This window comes from Laccaria bicolor, genomic scaffold (assembly GCF_000143565.1).
Source record: "Laccaria bicolor S238N-H82 LACBIscaffold_8 genomic scaffold, whole genome shotgun sequence".
Classification (NCBI taxonomy): Eukaryota; Fungi; Basidiomycota; class Agaricomycetes; order Agaricales; family Hydnangiaceae; genus Laccaria; species Laccaria bicolor.
Window position 1 is genome coordinate 751941 of NW_001889879.1, and position 17298 is coordinate 769238.

Below are 17298 nucleotides of genomic sequence, written 5' to 3' on the forward strand. Positions count from 1 at the left end.
CCCCTCCCCCCTCCATCATTTCACTTCACTCACTTCCCCTCCTTCCATAGCTCTCTCCCTCCACCACTCCCTCCATCACTCCATGACTCCCTCCCCCTCCCTCATTACATTAGTAAAATATCTTTCTGTATTTAGTTGTCATTTCACAATACAACATTTGTTTAAATGTGAATTTTGAATAGAAATTTGAAGTTCTGACTTGGTAATACATTGAAGTTGATATTCCAGTGGGAATCCAGTAGGAATCCAGTAGGACTTCAATGTGTGGAGCATTTCATCTAATTTGTTTAAGTCCAGTTGGAGTCCAGTAGGAGTCCAGTAGGAGGGGGAATGGAGAAATATGTGAAAATGCCTTTTTGGAAATTTTGTCAAAATCCGGTAGGAATCCAGTAGGAATCCTACTGGAGTCCTGGAGTCCAGTAGGAATAGGTGGGGGAGTGATAAGTATTGCAAAACCCTTCAGACAGAGGTTTGCAAAATTCCATAAGAGCATCAGCTGATTTATCTGCGATAAGGTCATGGACTTATGCTTTTTTTTAAGATCGGTCTTGATCTGAGTTCGTAGAGTGGCCCAATCTTGAATTTCAGCATTCGGCATCAGAGTTTCATCGAGTTCTTCTTCCCAGGCATCTGCTGATTCTTCCCCCTGCAAATCTTCAACACGCTGTTGCTCTCCGCTGTTATCTCCCAGAGGGTTGGACATCATTTCATCCTCTGAGTCTTCGCTTTCTAGGCTTCCTGATGCTTTTCTTTTTCGTGTGGGACGATTGAAGAATAGCGGTGGCGGCGTCACGGATTCTTCACGGATGCGCACGCTCGGAGATCTGGACTCGGCGAAATGGAGCGGGGGCGGAGTCAAAGACTCTTGCCGTATCTCGACATTGAACTCGAGTACTGGTGGATCTGGTGTTTCCTGTCGCACGCAGACACCATCCTCGAGCTCTGATGTGGGCAGGGAACTTGCCAGTGAGCATGGGCTTATTAAAGGGCTCTTGTCCTCAACTTTGACTTTGACTCCTGCGGAATCTTCACTTGGTGTACTATCTGTCTCGGATGCCCTTGCATTTGATCTCGTTCGGGGTTCTGCTTTCACAAAACCAAGATTCTCAAGTGTTTGTTGACCTTTGAGCAAGTCTGTGTATCGTCGTTGTGTTCGGTCAGATTTGCTGCCAACATCTGGACCTTTCTGATAAAATGTCGGGCGTGGTCGAGCTAAAAAAAATCACTCTCAGTCTTCAAAGTAATCTTGCCCTCTGATTTGTTGTAGACGCACCTTGGGCCATTCTAGCTTTATGCTTTCTTCGCACTGCCTCAGGAATCCAATCTTCATCTCGAGGATCATCCCCAATTTCAATTGCAAGGACCATAAGTCCAACTTGTAATGATTCACTTCTCCACCCATCCTCGCCAGCTTCAATAACTTCGTCTTCAACATCAGCCTCATCCTCGCTATCCTTTTCTTCGTCGTCAGAGTCCCAGCATGGTCTATTGCTGTCCAATCTAACATGTGGATCCCATCCCTCGTCATTATCTGATTGATCATCGACATCGGCATGGGTCACTGGGTGAGCTGGCGCCGTAGCCACGGTGACATTATCTTTGATGTGAGAAGCCGTCTTTGGCTGGTTCCGAAGACCGGTGATGTTTTTCTTCTGCTTCTTCTTTCCCATATCACGAATAATCAATAATTCAGAGCTGGGTCAGCAGTATTTGGGAATTTTTTTGGGGAACAACTACTTGACGAAAGTCTACCAAACTTTGGGGTTGTCCCACTCTTCAAAAAAGAAAGCGATTGCGCTATTTTTCACCATTTTATCGAATATTTTAAGGGTCCGGCCATTATTTTCAGGTACAGATTACTTAAATGGTAATTTGAAAGCGATCGGCTCGATAGGTTGAGCTGAAAGTTGGCCAGGAAGGGCCTTAAGTGTGTATCTATCGATCCCGATGGTTTTCGGAGGTATCAATAAAAGTTTATTTTTTTTGGCGACTTTGTTTGTCTGTGACTGTACACATCGATCAACATCGTCGTCTCATCCACTGCCACTCCATCAACCTCCTCCCTTAAATCCTCAAGTCATCGTCCATGACTGCCTCTCGACGTTTGCGCAGGAATCAACCACTGGATGAAGAATTTGGGGATGCCATTCGCTAGACGCGAACTTTACGATGGTGAGCCAAATCTTACACGAGCCCTGTTGCACTTCATTGGTTTATCCGTGATAACAGCACCACCACCAAACCTTTGACGTGTCATGCCGGCGTGCCACGTCGACTTTGAGGACGATCACGCCCATGCCGCTCCCCTCATCACCCTTCGTCATCGACACCAACCGCCCACCACCACCACAACCAACAAGCAACGGGTCGCGACTGCTGACCACTCATGGATGGCGATGAGCGCCCACTGTCATCACCACCACAATCAACGAGCAACAACGGATCGCGACTGCCCTCCACCCACGGACACGAATGGCGATTAGCACCCACCGTCATCACCACTACGCAGGCTTCTGGCGGCCCCTCTTCCACCAGCACAAATCGACGTCGGACGCGCGTGGGGGTCGGCAATGCGAGAGTGGAGTGGGGGATACAACATGTACGTGAGATTCAAGTAACGCTGGGATAGAAAGGTCAAAGCTCACTCCAGACTCCAGAGGCACCATCGTTGTTTGACGTTTGCTCCACCTACGTTACCACTACAAAGGGCGACGAGCGCCCATCACCAGTATCAACACATCAACAACCCAGGTGAGCTAAGCTACCCCCTTTCTCCCATTCCTGAAGTCACACACACAACCCAGGAGCCACGTCGCCCACAGCGACGTGGCAATCAAATGACGAACAACAGCCGATTTGTTGTTCATCGTCATTGGACCCACAACACGATGGCGGATGACCAACGTGATGGACAACACGACGACGACACGGGACGACGTCACCAGACAATGACGATGTGACAACAACCCGCAAGACAGTTATGCGGCGACGACTCAGAATCACAACAACGCGACCACGACCCCAGACAATGACGATGCCACTACGTCCCGGGACGACAACCACACAGCGACAGTGCAGGCTGGCATGCAACCACATCAAGAACGAGGCCACCCATGGACGGCGGTGAGCGCCCACCACCATCACCCCTCGAACGACAACGGGACGAGCACATGGAGATGATCCAGTACAACATGCAGTGAGCAGCAAGCTGGGATGGATGCGGGGGATGGTCTCTTTCGTGTTGCAGAAGCTGAGCCCAGGTCAGTAAAAAGCCCTCTCCTCTCTGCTCCTTGCTTTGACAATGATGATGACAGATGTTTATTGATGACAACAGAACCACAACTACGAGGGGCGAGGGACTAGCACGAAGCAAAGGCCACAACAATGGACGACAGCCCAGGGCCACGGACAATGATGTATGACCACGATGCGAGGGCCCCACACCACCAACTGTGACATGGACGACAACGACGGTGACGCATGGACAACGGTGACCACGATCAGACGGACCTCATATACATTAGTAGATACTTAATTAATGCCTGTACATCGTGTGATAGAGTACGATGGGTAGACAATACCACTTTTGGCTGCATGGGAATCTCGGTGAGAGTGTGTTTGTACGTGTTTATCAGCAGTGGTGATTCATCAACGTCATCCACATTGAACATGTCCAATGACACCTAGGCTTTTGCGTGATGCAGAGGCGGTATGAGTCACTGTGTGACGAGAAAATAGCCAAAGTCAGGAAATCTGGCGCGGCGCGCGCCAGACTCCAACGTATTTCCACTCGAGGTATGGCTTACATACATGAGTAGTACTACGAGGATTGGTAGTAAAAAAGGAAGTGGGTGGGAGGGTGACGAGAAATGCGTATGCTAGAACTAGATAACGAGGTAAGATATCAAGACGAGGGCCTAGATTAAAAAATGAGAATCATACCTGGTTGAGGAGTGAGATGTCAAGATGAGAGCCTGGCAGAAAGGGGGCGTCTCAACCTCACTCCTCAACCGTGAGGGGTATATCTAAAAATAAATCAAGGCCTGTTAGTGCACATCCAAGCGTGGATCACATGAGTTAAGGGAGAGACGAGCAGCGGCTCTGAGTCGTGTGTCAGCGGACACACGACTGAAGTTGTGCGCGTGCAACTTAGCCTTGGACGGTTTTCATTGGACTTGAGTAAACACCTTGTTTAAACTCGACCAATGACACCTAGGCTTTTGCGTGATGCAGAGGCGGTATGAGTCACTGTGTGACGAGAAAATAGCCAAAGTCAGGAAATCTGGCGCAGCGCGCGCCAGACTCCGACATATTTCCACTCGAGGTATGGCTATATTCCTATATAAAGAAAAAAAGGAAAAAAGGGGTGATGAGATCACGTAGTGATAGATGTGAGGAGCGAGGGGAAAAACGGGAGAAGTACATGCATGTATAAGTGTGTAGGAAAGGGATACGTCCATGTCGTGGGGGATTGGTGGTTCTGGGATCCATAGAAAGTCTGTTTAAGTAAAGAAAGGTCTGTGAGTAAAATAAAAGTCTGTAAAGTAGGAGGAAAAAGTCTGTGTGGTGTCAGGAATCCAAAGCGTGGATGTAAGACGATGTGGAACGCGCTGTTTGACCAAATAGTCAGGCTTGAATCAAAACAGGGTTTTTGCGGATGTAGATTTTGAAGGCATCTGAGGCCCATCTACCGATAGCTTGAATTATTGAGGGTGGTACCCCGTTTTCGGCGAGGGAAGTAGCGCCGCCGGCTCTGAGGGATTGACCGGCGGTGTCGGAGTCGAAGAAACGACGCAAGCGGTTGATGAAGAAGGACCGTGTAGGGACGACTCCGTTGCTAGTTAGCCAGAGGGGTGAGCTGAAAGGGAATTTGTTATCTCGTGCGTGGATGTATGCAAGGAAGTGCTTGTGAGGGTCGAAGATGCGTCCGTTTTTGCGGACTATGATGGTGTTCCCTTCGAAAAATCTGTCGGCCTTATGGCCAGGCAGAAAAAACTGAAAAGAAATGTCTGAGAAACGCACAGAGGTGCGTTTGGTGACTTTGCGAGGGTCACGAAGTTGCAGGTCGTCTGGGTACGTCATTTCGCCCAAACGGAATAAGGCGAAGAAGCCTGTGAGGAGTTGCGCTAGGAAGAGGATGTCGTCATAGTCAGATGAGTTGCCTAGCGCATGGACAACTGTCTCGAGGTCGTCAAGGGTCAGGGCACGTTTGCGTGTGGTTGGTGTTCCGTGTAAACGCCTGCAGCCCTGCAATGTACGATGTACCAGAGCAGAGTTGCGAGCGGTACGTACATCGGGGAAATAGGGTTCGAGCTGTTGGCATATGCCAGACAAGTAAGTCGCGACTGAGCCAGGTTTGATGTGATGGCACATGTAGACGGTGAAAAGGCTGAGAGTGTCAGGGGTGGGGTCGAGTGGGAAGTCATGTAGTTTGACAAAATTCAAATAAGAGTTGAGGGCGGATCCGTAATTTTTCCACGTTGAGTTATCGACAGCTTGTCCGAGAGTGATGGCACGTTCTCTGAGCAGTCGTTCTCACGACCAGGCATCTCTGTGGGGTTGCCTGGTGCGCACGGTGGCAGGGATCATTTTTTGGGAGCCCCCAGCAGCAATTGAGGGGGTAGAAAGGGTGAAATGATGAGGTTGGGGACATACTGATGGGCAATGTCAAAGTTATGTCTTGAAATGGCATCAGCGACGCTGTTGAGTTCTCCGGCAATATGCAGGACTCTGAGTTGTATATTGAAGTTGATGCAGGCGTCGGCTGCATTGATGAGAATTGAATTATAATGGGGGAGGCATCTGAGCGTGTTGAAGATGGCGACGGTGTTGTCGTTGTCCGTGTAAATCAAGATCTTGGTTGTTGGGGGAACACAAAGGACATCTACAACGTGGTGAATGGCTGACAGGACACATAAAGCCTCAAAGAAGAAGATGTGTTCGTCGGTGGTGCCGTCGGGTGTGGGTGAGTAGAAACCGACGCAATCGTCAGGTAACCAGAAACCCATACCTTGTAAACAGGCATCACAAAAAAGTGTCAAGTCGGCGGAATCTGCGTCCCAATAAATCTGATGAATGAGTTTGACGCCAGTATCGCGTTCAAGGTGATTAGCGGCCCATTCAAGGTCAGCGCGGACAGCATTGTTAACTCTCACGAATTGATTTGGGGCAGATTTGCCACCAATCTTCGCGTAAAAATTGTTCAGTGCGGGCCTCAGTAGGGGGAAGACGTTCAAGCTCCAATTGATCCATCCTGCCAATCTCTGCCATTCACGGAGCGTGAATTTGTGCTTGCTAGAGATGAATTCACGAATTGCGGTGACTAACTGATGGAGGGTGTCAGGTGGCATGGTCATGGAGAGAGTGTTTGCATCGACATCTATTCCAATGACAGTAAGCGGTGAACCGAAGATTTGCTTACTCTCTTTGTGGGGTAAGTTGATTTCGTCCCACAGTTCGAGCAATTTGACTTGGTTCGTCGGCATGAATTTGCGATATGGAGCGTAGAAGGTGAGGTTGGAGGCAAGTTCTGGGCCAAAAGAATCATCCGAGTACGTACCCAGGAGTTCAATGGCCCTTTTCTTCTTCGCGATCCACGACACAAGAGACATGAAGGCAATCCAGTTGCATCCAGAGCCGCGTCCGCCAAAGGCAGTGTTCCGGTCAACGTGGAGCGATCCGCTAATGCAATTAATCTGTTTAATTTGCCAGTAAGGGTGGACAGGGAGCAGTCGGTACGCTTCTGCTACGTCGGATTTGAATAAGACACGAGGTGAATGAGGGAGACGGTCGTGCATAGAGATGAGGAACTGTCCTAAGTGCTGCAGGTTGTTGAGAGGGTACCCGATGATGGCTTCACGGGGGATCATGCTGTTCAAAGAGAATTTTCCTGCACTTTGATCAGTGACCATTCTCAAGTCAGTAGAGTGAGGCTTCGGAACAGCAAAGACGGGCATGCAGTACATGCCGGGTAAGAGTTTGTCTCCAAATGATTCTGAAAAACGTCCTTTGAAGAGTTCATGATCACGCTGATCTCTCAAAAATTGCGCTTCGTCGGGATTGTCTGGTTCAGGTAGAGAAAAATCGAGAGTGTCAGGGTATTCTCCAAAGCGGGTATCGGCCCAAGGCCAGAAACCCTCTCGTAGACCCCTACACACGGATTTGACGAAAGGTCTGTTCGGGTGAGTCTCCAGAAGTTCTTCGAAGCGATCAACGAAGATAGGAGTGACAATGTCGAACAGGTGTGGATTTTCTTGAATTGTTTGAGTAGCGACAGGGTTGCTTAGCTCAGAGGCAGGGATTTTGGGTAAAGGCAATGCAGTTTCTGTCCAGTCGGCGGAGGAGCGAGAGAAAGAGTTTGTACCATCCCAGATGTTGTATCTGAGATATTTCGGGCGCAGTTCATGTGTTAGATCCCTCTTTGACATCGCAATCCTTTTGTCCGTGACCGAGGCGCTTGCATTTCTTGCAAGCGTGGCGGAACCTGCAGTCTTCAGCCGAGTTCCTGCATCCATTGGGCGAATTGAAGCGATTGCAGGTCTCTGACTTTGTGATTTTTCTGGTAGATCATTTGCCACCCAATCTGATGTGATCGGATTCAATTCCATCTGGCATGACAATGGCGGAAAAGAATCTGGTGAACCGGTGAGCATCGGTGAGGAGAGCATTTTGCCCACCGCCGACTTCATTCCGAATGGCGGTGTTGTATAGAATGATTTTTCGGTGAGCGGACGTGATCCTGGCAGAGAAGTGTCCTTCAATGTACTCGCCGTAGTCTCGGAGTTCTTGTTCCCGATGAGGGAAAGCGAATTTAATCGCTTTGACGGTGGCGTTCCAAGCGCTGGTCCATTCGCCGCTCGTTTGGACCTTCTTTGCTGGTTCTGATCATCCAAGGGAGATTTCAGTTGATCCCACGCGTCCAACGTTCTCTTTAGGAGCGGATATATGATGCAGTGATGAGAACACGGCATCGAGGTTGACAGCTTGACCTTTGATGACGTTGTCCCACTCAGAGGAAGGGAATCCGAGGGGAGCTGTTCTGGAGTTTTGGATCCACTGCCGGACAACTTTGTAGTCTCGGGCGAAGAGCTGGAGTAATCATCTAGATTCTTCGCAATCCTTGTTTCCGGTTCGCCTGGCTTCATCTTCTCGATTGTACCAGGGCATTTCCGATTCAAAGACTCGTCGCTTCTTGTTTGAAGGTTCGTCTGAATCGTCGTCATACTGAGATGGAGAGGGAGAGTTCCCCCTTTTCGACTTGTTGGAGTCTCAACTGATCTGAGAGACGAGTTCGTCGATGGCTTGGTCTCGGTCAACGTCCCGTAATTCATGTTGTTCTGATCCAAGTCCATTCGGTTGTAATCCGACTTGAGCGTGTTTGCCTCGCTTAACCGCTGAAGAAGCGAGGGCGGCGTATTTGTTGAGTGTTTTGGCGTAGAATTCAACGGCAGCATCCTTGGCTCGGTTGGTCCTCGATGGATCGAAGTCGAGGATTGAGATAATGTTGGATAGAGCCTTGAGTTTGGTAATTTCGCCCTTTCTGAACTTGTCGACGATGTCGTCCATGTACTTGATCGATTCTTCTTCAAGTTGTGGTCTACCCCCTGAGTTTGGTTCATCGAGGTCGTCGACATCTGGGTCTTCGGCATTCCCTCCTGGAGGTTGAGTTCCTCGGGGATTAGATTGGTTACCATTGACGTCCTCATTTGACGGAGCAGGGTTGGTTCTGTCTCCTCGCTCGTCTGAACGCTCGCTGTTTCTCGCAGTTGCATTCTCTCCAGAAGGCTCGGCTTGTCCTTCGTCACTTCGTCCAGCTGCATTCGATCCCAGAGTGCTGGACGATCCATTCCCTGGGATGGGTACTGCAAAAAGTCTCGCATGCCCCTCACTCATAAGTCACAATGAGGAACGATGAATACAGATGTATTGAAAGTGACGAGAAATGCATATGCTAGAACTAGATAACGAGGTAAGATATCAAGATGAGGGCCTAGATTAAAAAATGAGAATCATACCTGGTTGAGGAGTGAGATGTCAAGACGAGAGCCTGGCAGAAAGGGGGCGTCTCAACCTCACTCCTCAACTGTGAGGGGTATATCTAAAAATAAATCAAGGCCTGTTAGTGCACATCCAAGCGTGGATCACGTGAGTTAAGGGAGAGATGAGCAGCGGCTCTGAGTCGTGTGTCAGCGGACACACGACTGAAGTTGTGCGCATGCAACTTAGCCTTGGACAGTTTTCATTGGACTTGAGTAAACACCTTGTTTAAACTCGAACAATCACGCCGGAACTCCCGTTGCCACCTGTTGCAACCAGGTTGCCATCCTGGATGGGACCAAAATTGTAACCAAAAACTCTTTGGTTGCTCTTAATTATGATGGCAATTTTGATAGGAACATCCACAACAAGTTAGAACCGGTTGAGATGCCGAATTACAGTTGTGGACAAGCAAAGCCCACTAATTTGGTATCTTGGTAAATAATGTATCTAGAGCTGAGATTTTTCCAGATTCTGGCTCAGATTTGTGAAATGCGTCGAAAAACGCACCTCCGATGTTTTTCCCATGAGGAATTGGTGTGGCCAAAATTTTGGACCAAAAAACTGCAACATTTGGGGATAAAAACAGGTCAAAACTGGCCAGAAATTATCGAAAGTTGGTACCTGTGCTGGGCTTCAGCTGGAAGCTACTCAGAAAGGGCAAAGAATCTATCAGAAAGGGATTTCCCTGCATTTCGAAAGCCTAGTGTGATGGAATTTCTTAGTCCCGTGATAGATGTCACATCAAAAAAGTGACTAAGTGCCCAATTTGGGTCAATGTTTGGCAATTTTTTCCAGAAGAACCGCTCGATAAATTGTTTCGAAACTTGATGGGCAGATTGTTCTCCGTGAAAGGAAGCGATTCCGCTATTTTTCATATTTTTCTTGGCACTTTTTGGTGTCCGGCCAAAAATTTAGGGTCTATTTTTGTATATGGCCATTTTCTCCAAAACGGCTCGTGAGACTTGGCTGAAATTTGGCCAGAAGCTTCCCTCAACGTATCTGCACGTTTTCCGGGCACTTTGGTAGCCATCAATAATTTCCATTTTTATTAGTGGGCTTTGCTTGTCCACGACTGTAGAAAACTCCGACATCGCATCCGAGTCTCATCACGTTTCTCTTTTCCTCATGTCCATTTGATGTCCATACCCTCCGAACGTCGCGGATTCCATCAGCTAAGTACGGCGGAATACGGGAATGACGACGACGACACAACTCATTAAAAATCGCAACTTGGGTCTCTCTATCTTGGTGCAGGTTTTCACTGAATGATCGACCTTCACAAGACCTTCAAATTCAGATCACAGGTTTTAAATTGTTCATGAAACCAACTTTCGTCCAGAGAATACCCTACTCAGTGCTCATCACTATCACGAAGCAAATTGAGACAGTAGGCCCCTCATACATGACGTCCAACATCACAGAAAGCAAATTCCCGACGCCAAAGATTTCTTGGAAATCGGAAGCAACTTCAATGTCGTTGAAATTGTTGTTCTCAAGTCTGTGACACACTGCTTTGGGGTAGCAACGGCAGGGTCAGGAGAGCTAGTAGACAGTGGTGGTGCGCTGCAGCACTTCCCGACGATGGCCATTGCTCACATCTTCAACTTCCAAACGGCAACGGCATGCGAGATTTACTTGAAGAGCCCCTCCAATCCGATATATCTTGTAGAACAAGAGGGATTTTACTATTCGAGAGTGTGGTTATATTCATTTTAACTCAAAATAAGCACGAGCATGATGAATTTTCAGGCTTTGGGGACGTCCCAGGGCTCATCTTCATCATTATCAAACCCCTCCCCCATCGTGAATTGTAGCTTGTCCATGTCCTCAGGGTTCATCTGGTAGTTCTTGATCAGTCGAAGCATCTCCGCAAGTGCTGCATCCCGGTCGGCGCGACCTGCCAACTTCACATGATCCCGAATCTCATTGTGGACAGCTCTTCTTTCTAGTGAACAGTTGTACGTGGCGAAGGCAAGCTTGATCAGGCGACGGGTAAGGTGCAGTTGGGCGTTAACCACGAGGCCAAAGATGATTTGCATGATGATGGTGAAATCAACGATGTACGCCATTAGACGTTGTACGATAAGCTCCCTGGAAGTTTGTCGCTTAGTATTTCACCGAATACGTAGGAAATTGAGAACGCACGATTGCTTATATACATCGTATCCCCACTTTGCGAGGACTACAACTGCAGCGATAGGAATCACAATAGGAGCAGCGGGTCCGGATAAACCCCCAACGAGTCCAGTTAAAGCAACAAACAGCGGGGAAGCGCGAATACTGACGACTTGTGTGTGAGAAATAATGTGATAATAGTTGAAAAAGCAAACTCACATTGTCGTATTGGGATCCGACAGCTCGTCATATTGCTCTCCCGCAAGTGTGGTCATTAATGCCCTGAACTCTTTGCTCTCGAGATGCTGAGGGGATATGCTCAGTAAGCAAAGCATGAGGGGGTATGATAACGAAGTCTTTACCCCAAATTCATCCTGCATATTCCACACTCGCACAATATCAGTGTGTAAAACTCGAAGGCATGCGTCTATAGTTTTCCCCGGGAAGTTCGCGCTGGAAGCAAGGCCCCTCCAATATCCTAGATGGGGGTTAAGTCCCAGTTTAGTGACACAGCGGAAATCTCATACGCTTCTTGCCAATTCTTTGACCAGAAGATGTCAGCAGGGCATTCAGATAACAAATGTCTGTATGCTCACGCAATCACCGCATCGATCTTCATAGCTGGGTTCACGCGTTGAGCAACAGCAGAGAGCACCGCGACTTCTTCCGCAACGTCAACCGCGAGGCATTCTTTTACGTATTTTGCGGTGAGTGCAGTAAGGTCCTTCAAGGTATTTATGTATTCTTTCTTAGCTGCAATCGCGAATGTGAACACAAATCTAGAGAAAAAATCGGTCAGGAACTTACTTGAGACAGAAATGTGGGGGACATCTGGGCCGACCACCGCCCTGAAGGGACGGACACAAAGTGTTTCGAACCTTTCATTTGCCTCTTTGACCAGAAGTGCATTGCGCGCGTCTGCATCCAAGGTTTTCGTGCGGTGCATGAACTCATTGTTGTTACCAAACTTAACCTGTGTTACCAGCCGATCATACTTCGTAAACACGGTGATCACAGGAACTGGATCAAACAGTGAGTGACTGTCGACCAAAAAACGCCAAAAGCCTACCAGGGCCAAGTTCTCCTTTGGACTTCATGCGGAATAACTCCTCCACCCCAGCCTCGAACAACCGATCACCTTCAGACACGGATACTTGGAAACAAAGCCTGTGCAACACCTTCATCATGTTGTTCACTCGAATGACACAGGAGCAGTAAACATACCAGACAGCATGTACCTGATCCCTCACATTGGGCATGTCCTTCCGAGCTTTCAAAAAATCGACGACTTTCTTGAAGTTGTCACCCTCCCCATGCTCGAAGCCCTGACTATCGTGCAGAACAAACCTTCCGTTTTCCTTTGCTTTGATCTCAGTATTGATATTTGACACGCCAGCCTTGAGATCAGACACGGTCTGGGGGAGGACAAGCTTTAGCAGCGGATAGACAAGACGGGGAAGTGACCTCACAGCATCCTTGACGCCGAAGCATTCATTGATAAGGGAAGATTTCCCTACACCACTCTGCAACAACAAAACTATAAGCTAGTGCATGAGGGAAGAAATGTGAGGGAACTACGTTGCCGATGACCAAGACTCGGAACCTAGCGGTAAGGTAAGCCGGAGTAGTCGGGGATTAAGCAGACTGACCGTTCAACCAACTTGAATAACGCATCCGTTGTGGGTTGCAGGTCGCCACTCGTTGAGTATTCCGGCTCGGTTGAAGCATTCTAAGATCGATCGCACCCGAATTAGGCGGATGCTTCTGGGTTCGAGGAAGAAGTGCACACACCCCTGCGTTTTGGCTAGACTTCACTTTAAGGACGACATCGAACTTGTCGAATGATTTCGACCATTCTTTAGAGTAAAAAGTTCTACATCAGCAAGACAAGCGCTATTGCAAAAGGGGCACACTTGCCTTGTTTTCCAGAGGAATGAGGGTCCACGTTCCTTAGTATTTCATCAAGATCTATCTTGTTCTTCGCCGTGACACGAAACAAATCACGGAATCGGACTCGAAGACAGAGGGGCTCTGGAGGTGAAAGTTGACTGCTTGGATTGGGTTTGTCGTCCAATGCTACACACGATCATCAGCTCACCAGGGGGATGGCAACTCGAATTTGTGGGTCTTTGCGCCTAGGAGACAGGGTGATTCCCGCTTGACCGATCCAATCGAAAGCTCGACAGATTTGAGAACGTTTTGCGATGTAACGCGGATTTCTGGCACGCGAAAACTAGATGTTCAGCTTCAGCAGTGGCAAAACTCTGAGAGGACTTACCGAAAATCTCGATGCTGGGGGAGCTCCCAGTCCCGGAGGAAGACATGGTGGTTATCAGTGAAAGCGGAGAGATTAGCGCTCAGAGCGTTTCGAATGGCAGGTCTGGGAACATGTCAAGTGCCATGACCTAGCCTCATTGCCAGCCAAATCAAAAAGATGGGGGATGAGGCGCTCAACGTCAGGACCACTGATTGAGTCTACATAAAGTTGCAAAGTGAACTTCGATTTCTGAATCTCATACCTGGACAACACCAGCGGAAACCAGCAGAGTCTAGCGAAGCGTTGTCTATTGGTCGTCCACATGACACGACTTCACCAGCATGCTAACTGCTAATACCTGAATAAGTCAAGGTCAGCATGACTTATTTCAATAAACACCAAAATCACCTTTCAGAGCATCGTAGTTGAGCTGGCAGTGAGTTCGGCGAGTGATTCTTGTGGTCGAGTTCGATGATGATCACGGTCACTCAACAGTACTCAACGGCCTGAGCTCTCAACAAGTCACTTGTCTCTTGCCATCAACAATCACAACCACCCGTATCTCGTTCTCTAGGCTCCGCTCGTCGTTGGACAAATTCCCAGCAATTTCCTGTCCTGACGTTGTTTGAAAAACCCCGTGGAAAGAGCTTAGCCCAGAAACCGAGGGATGGGACCGCTCTTGAGAAGTCCGAATTTACAACCAATCAGTTTTCCGTGTCCGTGTATGTCGTTTCCTTTCGGCGTTCCTTGAGCTTTCATGTGAATCGTTTTTAGATTATACTTTACCCACAACCTAGTGGATGGACAACGAAATTATACCAGTGATATCGAGGCCTAATCTACAACGGGCCTACCCAGCCTTAATGTCCTCTCGGTCGTCTTTCGGCTCCCCATGTCGAGTTATGAAACTTTTCAAACGTCGAAGGCGAACTTCTCACTCGATCATTCGCGTTACGTGGCGGCCAGAAAATCCACCTTCATCGGTGCCAAGGGTTGTGTTGAAAAGGTGAGGTACATGCTTAAAGGTCCTCGAACACACGTTGTGGACTTACCAAAACACTTTACTCAGAACTCATGAGTGATGCCAAATGGCTTTACGACTCAGCCAATATCGAAAGTCATCTCTTCTAGAATGGGCTTTGTGTTGCTTTGAAGCTCGCAACGGTCGGAGCGGAGGGTAATGAGCGCTCATCGTCCCTGGTACTTCTTTGATTTATCACACTATTTAGTATTCGACAGTAGCTGATCGTTCATTCAGGATGAGCTTCTTACATAGGCTCGGGTCCTTTCGCTGCATGGCAAATTTTGGTGAAAGAAAGCTTCAAGTACCAAGCCTCCGCCATAGCACACAAACCTCGAAGAGAAACACGTTTATCTGGCTAAACTTACCTCATTGATTCATGCGCAACATCGGCCATTGTCCGTTCTGGCTGTGGTCAGCAACCAACATGGGAACAATTTGAAGTTTTTGCGGCGTTTTCTCAACACAAAACCGTTTCAGCATATGTGGTCGCTGTTACGAGGGGAAATGGGGCTCGAGGGCTTTTCAGAGCACGGATATACGACCATTACCATCCAAGGTTTCTTTGACCCACGAAAACCGATTGCACCACCGTCGTGATGAAAGCCACGTCGACCTTGAAGCTCGTCTCAGTTCTGAATCTCTGTCACGGTCACGCTTGTGACGCGTGACAAACCTCAAATGCTTGAGAGCTTATTAGAGCCATCTCGACGCTCCTACAAACCAGTGCGCTTATATGTGCTCCACCAGGTACGTTCCCTTGTTCCCATGGTTCATCGTCTCAGCTCCTAATACTCGCCTATGCCTCCAAGGAATCAATCCCAAGATGTGTAAGTCGTCTGTAAGCGACAGTCATCTTCCATGCATGGAGCTAAACTGCTCAAAGTTGGTTACGTCCCTGGGGGGTACTCCACGTAATACCCACATAACGTTCTGGAATTGGGGATCACCATTTTGTTGCGCTCCCCAAACCCAATATCGAACTGCGGACGCGAACGAGAGGAATATGATCCAAGTTCGTCCGTCAGGCCATTGCTGGATGGAGTGTATCCTGCACGGTACAGGTCGTGGACTCTTCAACGTCGACTTCATCTTCGAGGGTGCCTTCCACTCCTGCTACGGTGAACTCACCTTGAACCCCTGGAATGTTGGTTGAGTTTGCCTTCGACCCCCACTCCGTGTTGGATTTTGCTACGTCAAATTCAACTCCTTCCTCCCACGCAATACGATCCCTTTCACGCGAACCCACACACACGCACCTCACACACCAGTACTGACACGCGTCAATCTGAGTCTGGTAATATATATGATATCGTCTCCTCGAATCATCCCAAGTAATACGAGGAAAATGGTAATGGTATATAACTACTCATACAAATGCATACATATGGTTCAAATTGTCGGCCGTCATGTTAACTTGGCATTAGAAACGTCATAACACTGGCACGTCGCCCACACCCGCCCCCAAAAAATCGCGACAACCGCACTGGTCAATTGCCAGCATATATCCCAACAATCGACCCTATCGCCTTATCAAACATCGACTTTCTCAAGACGCGACTCCGTCTCCTTCTCATCACTCGCCTCCGACTTTGCCTTCTTATCACTCGTCTCCAAATTATCATTCAAAACAGCAGCAACACGCGCCACTTTGTCCGCTTTAAGCAAAACAACCGCCGCGATAAAGGTGAAGAAGAGTGAGAACCATGGGAAGATGGCTACCAATCTGACTGTGATTTCGAACGTTAGTAAAGGTAAACAGGAAAAGGAGAGAGAAAGAAATAACAGACATACTATAGTCAATCTTACTATACACAGGCATACTTCCACTAGCCGCCGACACCTTCTGAACCACCTCCTTAGGCAACTCAAGCATCCCCACAAATGCGCGAACCACCGCCTCGCGCATAGCGAAGAACAGCATGAATGGGATCATAGCTGCCAACAGGATGATGCAGCAGAAGAAGAGGGAATATGCTTGGATGTGGAGGGTTTTTGTTGATAGTGTTTGGAGGCAGGAAAAGAAAGAAGATGAGGAGGAGGTGGGGAGAAGGAGGGGGAGGAGGTAGTTGAATGTTAGGACAGAGATTAGGGTTGTGGATGTTGTTGCTAGGACACCGACGTTGAATATGTCTTGGGGAGGAGGGGTTAGCATTTGCCCTTTCCACCACAAAAGACTGGACCTGTGGTCTGGTCTTTTCATTTTTCAAAAGTAAAGACTGCAAAAAAACTGGTCTAAGTGAACTGGTCTTGACTGGTTATTATCAGCTTTTTGTAGCCCACTAAATACCTTTCAAAACACACCCAAGAACATATTAATTGGTCCAAAACTGACAACAATATAGTTGAAGATGTAAAATATTGTTGAAGATAGTAGATGTACCAGACTACTTTATAGAAACACCAATTCTTAACAGAATTTTATGTTCTTGGGCTCTTTTCAAAGCTAATAAAAACATCAATAAATTCACCAACTCATAACTCTAAAATATCAGCTGAAAAACCACTCTTAAACCAGTTAAAACCAAAGAAGACCAAGACTGGTCTATAGACTGCAAAAAGACTGCAGACCATGGTTTTTTGTGGTTCAGTTCAGTCTTTTGACTTCTGGGAAAGAGGCAGACCAGTTATGGTTATGGTCTAAGACCTGGGGCATCAAAAAACTGGACTGGACTGGACTTTCAAATACTATATGACTCTACTTAACTATCACATGGCTGATCAGTCATCCCTGCCTCAAGCACCACTCTTGCAGCACCCTCAGCCTCTATCAACAGTCACTGGTATGTCCCACCCTGATGTCAGTGTAAATGGGCTGGGTGGAAACCAGGTGGTGGAAAAAGATCCAGAAGGTGGGACCAGGACT

At 48.0% G+C, this 17298-nt stretch overlaps 6 protein-coding genes across 6 annotated transcripts; 2 read left to right on the forward strand and 4 right to left on the reverse strand.

Moving 5' to 3' along the window:
* Positions 1 to 274: 274 nt before the first annotated feature.
* LACBIDRAFT_325694 (uncharacterized protein) lies at positions 275 to 1840 on the reverse strand (the record flags this gene model as incomplete). The annotated part of the gene is made up of 3 exons (XM_001879444.1): positions 275 to 1212; positions 1274 to 1695; positions 1809 to 1840. The coding sequence occupies 3 exons, from the start codon at positions 1838 to 1840 to the stop codon at positions 275 to 277; spliced, it is 1392 nt and encodes a 463-aa protein (XP_001879479.1).
* Positions 1841 to 2888: 1048 nt separating this feature from the next.
* LACBIDRAFT_325695 (uncharacterized protein) lies at positions 2889 to 3818 on the forward strand (the record flags this gene model as incomplete). Its single annotated transcript, XM_001879192.1, has 6 exons — positions 2889 to 2904; positions 2975 to 3123; positions 3205 to 3260; positions 3335 to 3416; positions 3561 to 3620; positions 3705 to 3818. The coding sequence occupies 6 exons, from the start codon at positions 2889 to 2891 to the stop codon at positions 3816 to 3818; spliced, it is 477 nt and encodes a 158-aa protein (XP_001879227.1).
* Positions 3819 to 4166: 348 nt separating this feature from the next.
* On the reverse strand, positions 4167 to 4460 carry LACBIDRAFT_318073 (uncharacterized protein; the record flags this gene model as incomplete). Its single annotated transcript, XM_001879445.1, has 1 exon — positions 4167 to 4460. The coding sequence occupies one exon, from the start codon at positions 4458 to 4460 to the stop codon at positions 4167 to 4169; it is 294 nt and encodes a 97-aa protein (XP_001879480.1).
* A 6324-nt stretch (positions 4461 to 10784) lies between these two features.
* Positions 10785 to 13735, reverse strand: LACBIDRAFT_325697 (uncharacterized protein; the record flags this gene model as incomplete). The annotated part of the gene is made up of 14 exons (XM_001879446.1): positions 10785 to 11130; positions 11185 to 11319; positions 11374 to 11459; positions 11517 to 11632; positions 11682 to 11695; positions 11751 to 11907; positions 11962 to 12174; positions 12224 to 12321; positions 12379 to 12677; positions 12946 to 13027; positions 13169 to 13230; positions 13253 to 13373; positions 13433 to 13534; positions 13674 to 13735. The coding sequence occupies 14 exons, from the start codon at positions 13733 to 13735 to the stop codon at positions 10785 to 10787; spliced, it is 1893 nt and encodes a 630-aa protein (XP_001879481.1).
* A 476-nt stretch (positions 13736 to 14211) lies between these two features.
* LACBIDRAFT_318076 (uncharacterized protein) lies at positions 14212 to 14493 on the forward strand (the record flags this gene model as incomplete). The annotated part of the gene is made up of 2 exons (XM_001879193.1): positions 14212 to 14417; positions 14481 to 14493. The coding sequence occupies 2 exons, from the start codon at positions 14212 to 14214 to the stop codon at positions 14491 to 14493; spliced, it is 219 nt and encodes a 72-aa protein (XP_001879228.1).
* A 1472-nt stretch (positions 14494 to 15965) lies between these two features.
* On the reverse strand, positions 15966 to 16746 carry LACBIDRAFT_325698 (uncharacterized protein; the record flags this gene model as incomplete). The annotated part of the gene is made up of 3 exons (XM_001879447.1): positions 15966 to 16162; positions 16227 to 16565; positions 16737 to 16746. The coding sequence occupies 3 exons, from the start codon at positions 16744 to 16746 to the stop codon at positions 15966 to 15968; spliced, it is 546 nt and encodes a 181-aa protein (XP_001879482.1).
* Between the last annotated feature and the right edge of the window lie 552 nt (positions 16747 to 17298).